The sequence below is a fragment of the Bacillus rossius genome, chromosome 2 (genome assembly GCF_032445375.1).
Source record: "Bacillus rossius redtenbacheri isolate Brsri chromosome 2, Brsri_v3, whole genome shotgun sequence".
Taxonomy (NCBI): Eukaryota; Metazoa; Arthropoda; class Insecta; order Phasmatodea; family Bacillidae; genus Bacillus; species Bacillus rossius.
In genome coordinates, this window is record NC_086331.1 from 95,228,629 (window position 1) to 95,240,748 (window position 12,120).

General features: G+C 33.8%; 1 protein-coding gene across 4 annotated transcripts in view; it reads right to left on the reverse strand.

The window, feature by feature from the left end:
• LOC134529485 (CTTNBP2 N-terminal-like protein) overlaps window positions 1–12,120 on the reverse strand; it is a 173,204-nt gene that overhangs the window by 142,783 nt on the left and 18,301 nt on the right. For all 4 annotated transcript variants that reach the window (XM_063363622.1, XM_063363621.1, XM_063363624.1 and 1 more), the window contains exon 2: window positions 9,805–9,906. In XM_063363622.1, coding sequence (XP_063219692.1) covers window positions 9,805–9,906 — 102 coding nt within the window. The remainder of the gene's footprint in view (window positions 1–9,804; window positions 9,907–12,120) is intronic.

The following is a 12,120-nucleotide window of genomic DNA, read 5'->3' on the forward strand; positions in this document are numbered from 1 at the left end:
AAATATAATTTCTTTGTTTACTATTAACTTCTACATTCCTAACTTAACATCCAGTGGTATGTAGGTGTTGTTTTATTATTGTGTCTAATTATGTTATGTTATAAGTTTTTAGGTGTCATAGTCTATTGTCTGTTTTTAGTCCGGTCAATTTAGACATCCGAGGGTACAAAAATTTGCACCCAGCTGAAAATTGGTAAGATTGTTCAAAACACCATCATAAATGACATCTAAAAAGTCCTCATCGATCCGATACCTGGAAAAAAATTTACTTGTGGTCAAAGGTCACAAAAACAGGGTTTTTTTTTTGCAATTTTCAGCAAAATGGTAAGTTTTATCATAATTTTATCCCAGATAAAAATTGTAGATCAGATAATTATCTATAAAAAATGTCAAAATACTTTTTTTCCTAAGAGCCACTGTTTTTGAGATATAACGATTCAAAAAGTTCACCTGTACTTTATGCAAGAATTGCAGTAAACTACAGTACTGCGGCCACCGTTTTTGAGATATAACGATTCAAAAAGTTCACCTGTACTTTATGCAAGAATTGCAGTGAACTACAGTACTGCGGCTGAGTGTCATTCGGGGCCGAGTGTTGATTCACGGCCGAGTGTCATTCGCGGATGAGTGTTGATTCGCGCTCAAGTGTTCAGAGCTAACGGATGTGTTTCGGGTGCGTCCCCTGTCTTGATATTTTTGAAGTGATTACCTTATTTTAACTTCCTTGTTAGTGCTCAGAATTAATAACAATTAATTACTCAGTACTTGATCAATCAGATTGTGCGGGTTTTACTTTATACCTAGTGATGTACCTATATTAGATCTAGACAATGACATTAGCACGATCATGTTTCGGTCACTAATTAAAAAAAACTTCTAAATCTTCGTTAACTCAGGATCAACCTTCGAATAATACCCTTAATTTCAAAATAACCAACTTGGAACCAATAAATATGGAAGATTTATTCAAAATCATGACAGCCTTATGTGAAAAGGTTGACGAGCTGAAGAATGAGAATCTCATCCTGATAACCCTACTCATGGACTCTAGTGCGGAAACGGCAGAAATAAGGCAATAACCGATTCATATTAAAGAAAAACTGTATTTCAACAGAGATCATGAAACTTCATATAGTCAATCCCTCAAGAAGCCTTTCATCACCAAGCCAGCTGATCGCACGGATTCTCAGAACAACTTCGATAACCGCAGTTCACCTCACGAACTACATTCCATTCAGCGCAATTCATGCAATGTCAAGAGCACAAAAGACAACCCACGTGATGACAGCGATGGCTTCACATTAGTAAAACACGGGCGCAAACCCAAGACTATTTATTAGTGCAACCTGTGTATGACTATGGGTGGTATTTATATTCACGTCTTGAGCAATTCCTTCGTCAAAAAATTCTTATATGCATTCTTATTTAACATTTGTGTGCCATAGAGGTTGCTTGAGATGATCTCAAGTGATCGCAAACAAGACAATCTTGATGAAGACCATCTTATGATAGTCACATATTTCTTATTTATGAAAGGGAATTCTCCTGTCTCATAGTCGTTGCTTGAGAACACCATCGTAGAAGCATGTTTCATAGTTGCTGAGACCGTGCTTAAGAACACGAATAAGATCGTCTTTGCCAAGACCACTGCAGGCATGTCTCAAGCAATTGCTTGTTCTGATCGCAATGTATAAAATGGCGGATTCTCGTGAACCTCGTATTTTTAAACTTAAATAAATCCTGTATGAAGTACTGAAGCAATTTTATAAGTATTTTAAATGAGTTTAGTGTTTGTTTGTGACCAGTGGTTACATTTTCAAGTGCTAAACAGACACGTTTATTTACGTATCGATCACAGAACGAGTACAATGGATGTGGAAAACGATGCGTTTAATGATGGTTGATGGTACATATCACAATCAGAAAATTTAATTCTACATTCGTGACACCCAAAATACATTAAAAATAATTTAAGAAAAAGTGGCATTACACTGTTGATATACCATAATTTTCCACAAAAACTCGTTAGAGGTTTTGTAGTGTAATGGTTAGGGAGATGGGTTTCAAGTCCGTAGATTGAGAAAACAATGCGAATGTGGTTCAAATCCTGGCACTGACAATATTTTTTTTTTATAATTACAGTAAATGAAAAATGCAAACATAGCTTTAAGAGAAATTTTATTAGATTAATTTTTTTAAATCTAATTGTTATAATATATTTAAATAAATAGCTCAATTTAATGATTTGGTTATTTCATACGCAGTAGGCTTTGAGACACACTGTAGTCTATATATTTTACTTATAATACGATTAAATTATAGAATTACAAGTAACTTGAACAAGAAAAATTAAACTATTATATGAGGAAATTAATGTCTTATATTATTGATGAACAAACACTTTATAAAGGGGTTTACAAAATTTTAAGTTCCTTACTATGTACCCTTATCAGATTCGTTCAAACTTATTGTTATGATTCTAAACATACATTTTTCTTACTTAAATTAAAAATTTTCTTTTACTGTGTAGTTAAATCTGATATTTTTATTAAACTAACATTTACTGTACCTTATCCTGAAGCTGAAGCAGAGTGACATTTTCTCAAAAAAAAAGTTTTTCACTACCTGAAATATTTTTTGATAATTCTGTAAAGACAGGTAGCTTTTAAACAAGTAGTAATTCAGTATTAACAGTTCTGAAGATGCTAACTTAATTTTATTATTTTTTAAAAGGGTATTATTAAATCGTTAGATACATAATTTCTTAATGTTAAACTTGCACAAGAAAGACAAAAGTCTATAAAGTTCTTAATTTCATTCATCTCAAGTGACACAAGCTGAGATGTACTAGAAGGTATGCATATTTGTGGTCGCAAAACATCAATTTTTCCATGTGTGATTCAAGAGTATTAAAACAATAAACAAATTCCTCACATCAACGTACAAACGCACTTCGAATGTAGTGATATATACTCACTAAATCTTGTTACTATAAATAGCCTCAAATTCTGGGGTTTCAGTGCTTGGTGTGAATAGTACCAGAATATTTAACGAAAACAGTTCAATCGCCAAAGTTCGTGTATGCTCGTGTCTTTTCGGCTGTCTCAAGTAAGTGCTTCGTGAAGCCATAAGTACGGCAAACAAGCTCTTGCTTGAGCATGCAGTCTTCATGAAGCTCGTCTTGTTCGCGGACTATGAAACATGGAGATTGAAATCGCTGCCTTGAGAAACAAGACCGTCTTCATCAAGACGGTTTCAAGACATTGCTCAAGATGCGACTATAAATACCAGCCTATGTCTTTCCCAGTATTGAAGCTGTCTGGCTGAAAATAAAATTAACGTTTACCAATTAGATAACCATTGGTACTATCTACTAAACTCCAGATATCACTCCGAATAATTACTTGGAATATTTAGAAGCCTTGGAAGATAAACTGCTATCCTGTGGTGATGATATAGTGATCCTCTGTGATTTTAACATTCCTGGTATTGACTGGATTAATACTCAAACTGATAATATTATACATTCACATGTGAAAACTAAAGCCAATTATTTACTAACTTTACAGCCCATCTTGGTTTAACACAATTCAATGATACCCAGCCATCTATAATCTCTTCTACCTATGTCTCTCTAATCTTTCATACTGTATACAGTAACACATGCTATTGATGTTCTTATCAAAGATCTATATCATGCGGCCTTAAATATCAACATCACATTAGATACTTACCTGAATAATATCAACCCTTCAGTATTTAGAAATTACAAAAAAGGCAACTATTTTGGTCTCTACAACTCTATTAAAAACCATGACTGATCACATTTTTTTATAATTCTACTAATGTTAATGGCCTCGCTGATCAACTAATGAACTTTATTTAACTGAAAAAATTTATAATTATAATCCACTAACTTTAAAAACCAAGTTAAAATATTCTCTTTGGTTCTCAAGTGAATTAATACCTGCTCTAAAATTTAAGAAACATTTCACAAGCTCTACAGAAGTAACACTAATTTATTCTACTATTCACAGTTCTCTCATTTTCTAAGATTAGTGAAATCTCTAATAAAGTGCAACACAATCCATTCGACTCAATCTACAAACAATAATATTAAGAAAAACCCTCAAATTTTCTGGCGATATGTAAAATTAATGAAAGATAGTTATTATAAACAATTAATTCTTAAAGTAAATGGCAATATTACTAACGATCCTAATGTAGTGTTGAATGTATTTACACAGTATTTCTCTACTGTATATGTGACTTCAAATTCTATTCCCCCCCATGACTACCTCTGTCATGTCTTCTGAGTCTATTTTGTTCCTACTATTTCTGAAAGTCTAATATATTTATTGGGCTATCAGGCTTTAAAATGAACTAAATTCACAGGGTCCGATGGCATACCTAATTTTATTTTAAAAGGTTGTTCCCAACTTTTGGTACCTCTTCTGCATTACATTTTTAATATCAGTTTGAAAACAAAAGTTTTTCCCAATAAATGGAAAATACCCAAAATGATTCCAAATCATAAAAATGGTACAAAATTAGATGTCTCTAACTACAGGCCCTTTACTGAAAGGTTCTCTAAAATTTGTGAAAAAATTATATCTAAATTCCTCAATTTTCAACTTTTAATACACCTATCCCTCACTTAGCACGACTAATTCGTTCCTAAAAATGCCTGTGTTATTCTAAATCACGTATTCTGAAGCATTAGTTTCCATAAATAGCAAGGCTACTTTATTTAATGTGTTCCAAAATTGTGTAGGTAAATATACTTTACGTAATATAAATGCGTTGAATAACACTCAACTATAAATATGTTGTACCATTTATCTTGATATGCCTCCCATCGCACTTTGTATGACAAATACGATACAGCGTAACGGGATATACGTGGTTATGTTCTTTATTGTCAGTCGGCTGGCTGAAATGCCCGCCTGGGCGTGACCTTCAACTCACGTCGCGTACCTTTCCAAACCATCCTCTACTGACTGTGAAACTGATATTACTGTTCAGATAGTTACATTTTAATTTTTCAAAAATTAAAGTGCTTATTCGCGTATCACCACCTGGTTCACACCAATCCTGCCAGGCCAATGATTTTTTTTTTTTCATTGCAACATTAATTTAACAACCTTTTCTACGTGAATCATCTGTTCATTTCTGTTCTGGTATTTAATGTGAAATATATTCCCGCTAGTACAACCAACAGCATCATACTTATATAAAATTTGGTAAGAGTCCTTATTTCGTACGATTGTGCGCACAGTTGATAGGCTTAAAACTAAAGTGCGACCAACATAAGCGTGGCCTTCGTGACAATCTGCGCGCCGTAATACTTACAGTTTTGTCTCAAATACTTGAACACGATGCATTAATTAGTGATCAAGCACGTACAGTAACCGGCAGCTGAATGGGCAGACGTTGCTTTTGTTTGTGTGCATTCCTTGCCACTAGCTAGACTGAGTTCACGGCCCGGTTTGTGGTCAAACAACGGTACGGCACGGCGGCATACATGCGAACGTAAAAACATTTGGTCCTTTACAATCCATAGCCGCAATTTAACTTGCCATAGCTGATGTTTGTACAACAGCCTATAGCGTAGACAGACCTGCGCGCGCATCTCTTCCCCCCTTGTTTGGCTAACTGTATCCCATGGCACATCTGTTGTTTACAGAAGTTGAAACAGACTTCGTGGCATCATGCTCAACATTTTATTTTTGCCTGCCGAGATTTCATGCTAACTGAAATTTACAGACGTGCTATTCAAGACTGGGGCAGTAAAATTCACATCACGCTAAATGAATCCGCGCAATCTGAAGACGTGCTAAGTGAGGGATAGGTGTAAACTATCTAGTAATCAACATGATTTCAGGTCTGGAATGTTTACTGCTACTAGCCTACTTACTTTTTTTAATCCTATATATAATATAGTTACCAATAGGGGTCAGGTAGATGCATGTTATTTCCACTTAGCTAAGGCCTTTGACACTGTAAATCATTCCTTACTTTTAAATATATTATCCCATTTTGGCCTATACGACAATTATGTTAATTGGTTTTCAAGAATAATCATAAATCTTCTCTGTACATTGCTTGTTCTGGTGTACCTCAGGGAGGTATACTTTCACCTCTCCTCTTTAATATACTATATATTAATGATTATTACCCAGGTACTCAGCCCCTCTGTTGCTATACTTTTTGCTGATGATTTAAAAATCTATAAAATTATTTCTACATTAAATAATTGTCTATTATAACAAGAAGGCATTACTTAAGTCAATAATTTATGTTTACAAAATCTGGTAAAACTTAATGAAGATAAAACCAAGGTCATATCATTTACTAGGAAATATCATCCAATTGAATATGAGTACAAATTAGATAATTCTTTAATCTCTAAATACCCTTTCATAAAGGATCTTGGTGTCATTATAGATACTAAATTATATTTTCACAACATGTTGATTATTTATATTATCTTGTTAAAAGAACTTTAGCTCATATAAAATTTATTACTTCTTATCCAACTAACTCAAACTCAATTATCCCACTCTCTTTTGCATTTACAAGATCAAAGTTAGAATATTATTCTATTATCTGGAATGGCATCAACCTAACTGATAATTGAAAAAATTGAAAATATATAAGGTTATCAAATTAATTATTTTGATTAATTTGCCAAGATCTAATTTAACTCCCCTTGTAGACAATAGGGCATACCGTGATAAACATTTTGTTCATAATTGTTATACAGTAGAGCACCCCTCAACCGGAATCATTGAGGGGAGGTCTATTCCGGTCATGGAAAAATTCCGGGTAAGGGGAGTTGCGGTATGGCCGGCCTCCGGGCCGGTTGAATGACCTTCATTCAAGCAAGCTGGCAGGCACGTGTTTCTTATCTCTGTGGGTGGGTGCGTGCGTGAGCGAAGAGGGCAAGAAGAGGGTTCGGGGGAGGTAGTAGGACTACAGCTGCAGTGTTGTGTTACTTCTGTGTTGACGTGCTAGTGATTCACACTTCCGGAAAGTGTATAGTCACTGCCACGCACAGTTTACATTTCACATACACAAGAATAACACTTCAAGCATCTCGTTTAAAAACACAGAGATCGAGAAATACAGGTAAATATAAACTGTATAACCATATATTAACGTATAAATATGTACATAATACATATTTGTACACTAAATTATTGTCTACAAACTGAAAGCAACACACGTTGGAAATAAATATTACTCGCTATCACGTGTGTCAGCGTGTGTAATGGGAGACGGTGTACATACTCTCGGGCCGGCCGGAATTTTCCGTTTACTTGACATTGTGAAACAATAAAACTACTTATAGCATAAACATATTTATAGTAATTCACGTCCGACGCGAAAAACAGCGGTGTATTTACGCAATGCGCGGGAAAGACTGGCAATAATTAGCTCTCTGACAGACATGCGCGCGCGCGCCTTCAAGACATGTACAGTCAGGCAAAAGCAAAAACGCCTCGTTCCAGTGCGGAAATGTTTTGGAGATGTTTTGTAATGTTTTAATATTTTTTGGAAAATTAGTTCCGGATATCGGGAGTTCTGTTTGTTGGAATTACGGTTGAGGGGTGCTCTACTGTACTTTTAAATTCAGTTGCTTATATCTTCTTGACAATATTGGCTTGAGAATCCCCCAATTTTTCCCGCTTACGTTCAACCCTGTGTACTTTTTATACTAATAATATTATTTTCAGGATTATAGTAAATTATAATAAAATTTATTTGAATTCTAATAGTGTATAACTGCAAGTGCAAACTTCAAAATTTTTTTAATATTTTGCTAAGTTTTAAGTCGACTGTTATTTTTAGAAATTATGAATACGCAATTTTTGTGTTATTTTGCATCCTTTAGGTTATTTTGTGTTTTTTTGTGTTTGTCTTTATTTACTGTATTAGAGTTTTTGGGTATCTGTTGTTATCACTGCTAATGTGTGGTATGCTTGCCCTCATGTGTTGGCCACCTGCAGTTGTTCTGCCTGCTGTGATACCAACGGTGGTGGGAGTTCATACCTTTTCAATGATAACTATGTATTTGTCGTTATATATCGTGCCCACCATTAAAGTCTTATGACTGTCAGTGGGCATGTTACAAATTTAAATTTTAAAAAATGCACAAAATTTAAGAAACAGGAGAAAACGAATAAATAACACCAAAATCTCAACAATTTTGAATGTGATGTAATTTTTATTAATAGAACCAACTCACATGAATGTTTTTTGAAACAATTTACAACGCATCATGAAATCACACCGTCACAACTTCGTAAAATCAGTATAAAATGCAGCATTATATACTTTGCATTCACAATTGAAATTAAAATTTTTGCATTCAAAAAACTGACCATTGATAGCAAAAACAGAAACCTATGATCCATAAAACCACATGCACATGCTCAAAAACTCTTTAAATTTTTGAAAATTATTTAGCAAAATAAAAACAATGAACACAATAATATATGTACGAAACGTACAATGGTAGACAACTGGTATCAAATGACACCATGGGACCACAATTATTTGGCAATATTGCAAAATGTATACTTTATAAACAACAAAAATCTGATTGTAATATCACAATGTACCACAGCAAAATAAAATAGTAGTAATTGAAAATCAGAACAAATTATTTCCTTTTTTTTTACTTTACCTACTTTCAAAAGAGTAATCAAACTTCACAGTTATAACAGAATATTCAAATTTGGAAAGTTAATTTTTCAAATTAGCATGTCTCGATTTGGAGCATAATCTTGCTTGTAACATACGTAACACAAGGTAACCTTGCATGAAAAAAGATTTTTATAAGGCTAGTTAATGGAATGCACAACTCTTTGGCATCTGCACACGTAAAAATACAAGGAACTGAAAAATAAAATTAATCTGAAAAACCAAAATAGCTAATAGGTTTTATTAAGTTGTGGTAAAATTTCTTGAATTCCCACAAAACAGCATCACACAGATAAACTGTGGTGCTTGGTTAGCATAAAAATTACTCAAGGGAAAACATAAGCCTGGTAAAACAAATTAAATAAAGTCTAAACCTGAAAGTACTCCAAACACATTAAAAAAGAAGCATTCACCTGGAACAAAAAACACTAAGTACATACAATTTTACTCCACCTACTCCTTTTTGTATGAACTTTCCCTCACAAAACCAAAAATACATATATATTTTTTGCGAAATCTTACTGTACTATTACAAATTCTTCAAACAATGTCATGGAAATGTTTTAGAGCTGATAATCTCATAAATACAAGGTTACAGCAGGAAGGGAAAGGATGTATTTTTTGTTTCGTCTGATGACGTGGACCAATCAATAACCATTTTCAGGCAAAGCTAAATCTGCGCTGTTATTTTCACAAAATAATTTTACTTTGCAAACCTCTATGAAAATGTTTAACAGAAAATTCTTTGCAATGTGATCAGTTCACATTTTTCCTTACTTGTTGATAATAGTTTAAATTATATGCAAGGGCCACATTATTGCACTTGCTAAATTTTTACTCCAGTTTTTTTCACACTGATGATTTAGAAACACTTTTTACAAACCATTACATTGAAAACTACCTCCAAATATTCTAATCTGATGACCTGATTTGTTACCTAAATCATGAAAAATAATGTCACAGAGGAGGAATGGCAATCATTTATTTGAAAACCTTCTTAAAAAGGTTAAATTGCTTGTTTTTACAGAACTGGTAGAATATTGTAATACATTAAGAAAAATTTCTATAAAAAGCTTTGATATTTTGAATACAGACCTTTAGAGTTGCAATTACTATGTCTCTGGCCTGAAGTTCTCCTTCTAAATAACTGAGAAGTTTCAACAAATCAGACTTTCCCAATTCCATTTTTGGGTTTCTCTGAAATAGACAAAAAAAGAAGAACAAAAGATTAATTACTCACATCTGCCTTGCTTAAATGTTATTAGAAATACTACACCCATCAAGACCATAATGTATGAAATAAATGTTCAATTCCAGTAATTTTTTAATACTCCATTTCTGAACACATCACATACGTGTTCACACAGTGTCATACTCTGGAGATTCATGAATAGCATAATATAGGTGCAAACAGGATGTAAGAGGTGTTGGTAAACTATTTAACTGAAATGGTTGAAAGTCATATATTATGCTCACACATAATCAAAAACCTACAAGAATAAATCACATCTGCTTTTTCTTGTCCATATATCAATTATATGCATAAAAACATTTGTTTGTTCTTGTCCAAGAATACACAAGCATCCTCCTAGTTCAAATTTACCTTCCCACTGCTTCTTGTAATCTCTGACAAGAGAGCGTGATGTGCGGAACCCAACCGTACACAGCATTAGGAATTAAGTTACAAACACTATGCAATTTCTTTTACTAAGCGAATATTGCCATCCATTTCTACCAGATAACTGCAGAAGTTTTGTATATTTTCTAAACTAAACTTAACGATTTAGTGTAGTGATTTGTGGACAAGGTTCTGGTTAGGAAGGCACCTAAGTGGTTCTCAGGCTTAAACGAGTTCTTTAACCATGCAGGGTGGGTAGCATGTATCATGTGCTTTGTTTGGAGGTTGGCCAAGCATGGCAATGATTAATGCCATGACTAAAACCACTTACTTAACTTTACACTTATTCTAGCTTAGGTAGGGTGTCTAGCAGATGAAGCAAACCAAATTCCTGTACAATAAATCTGTACATTCCTGTACACTTCTGGAAAGATTCCCATACAAAAAATTTTCAATTTGGTAACATAAAAGAAATTGAACTGTAGTGATTTCTAAATCTAAACCATTTCATTTTTAACAGACTTTAAAAAAAAGGAGGGGTTCACAATTTGTCTGTATTTGTGTGTATATATATATATATTTTTTTTTGTGTATGTTCGAGCATAACTTCTTGTTTATGAACCAATTTTAATTATTCTTTGTGCGTTGGGTTCAATATAGCTTCAAGGTAGTCCCATTTCAATTTCATTGTTATTGGACCTTGTACTTCGAGGTTACACTCGGGAACTCCTTAAAATTAAAATGAAATCATGGTGATAGAGATATTTTTAGGTTTATGACAATCCCAAACAAGATAGGTGCCTAACTAAGGTCAAGGATTTGCTGGACTGGACTGGACTGGGACTACGAAGGTTAACGACAAACCACGAATGTGTAGATTGAGTTATTATGGATATTACATCAATACTATAGGTACCTTACTACAGAACTAAGCAGAAACACAGCTCTTTAGCCAGCATAAAAAAGGTGAATTGATTTATTGAGCGTGAATTATACAATTTTTGATATATATTACAAGTAAAATGGATAATGTCAATTACAGGATAAAGTTAGACTTCGCAATCGTATCATTTCTGGCAATGCTCTTTCGTTGTGTGGCCTACTCAATGATTTATTTTATTCTAAATCAGACAATGCTTTTCCTTCCAAGGTTTTCACACAACTGAAAGCTTGTTTCCTAGGTCTATAACAGCTTTATCAAGTGTAGTGCCCTGTAACATGTGCACCGTGACTGCCCAGCTTAGAATCAAAGGTAACATTTGGCACTACACATTTCCGTATCCTTTAATCGCCTGAAATGTTGCAACAACAGGAGTTATAGCAACCAAGCCAAATTCATCTTTCATTCTGCTTCCAATCATATTTTTCAAATATTCCAATCAAATTTTACGAATACACATTCAGGTAATTTGCCTTCTTTGATTTGTTCTCTCGGAAGAGCAGGCCACTAATTTCTTGACAATCCCCATTGTTCCATTTACAAGCCCATCTGAGACAGATATATTTCACCTAAGCATAACCATGGATCCTTCAGCTAACTTCAGCATTGATAATAAACCTTCGCAGTTATAGGCATCTTTTGGAACTACAATGTTTGGCGGCATCTTTCCATAAGTAGCTATTTAACATGACTCATCTACAGCGTTTATGGTATAAACTCTACCGTGTTTTCACATTTTCTGCTGTCATGTTATCATTGTAAGCATTCACTTGTTTCACAGTGGGATATTCACAATAGGGTTAATTGTTCATGTGTAACTGTTACATCTCAAACAAATTTAAGAAAAAGGCAT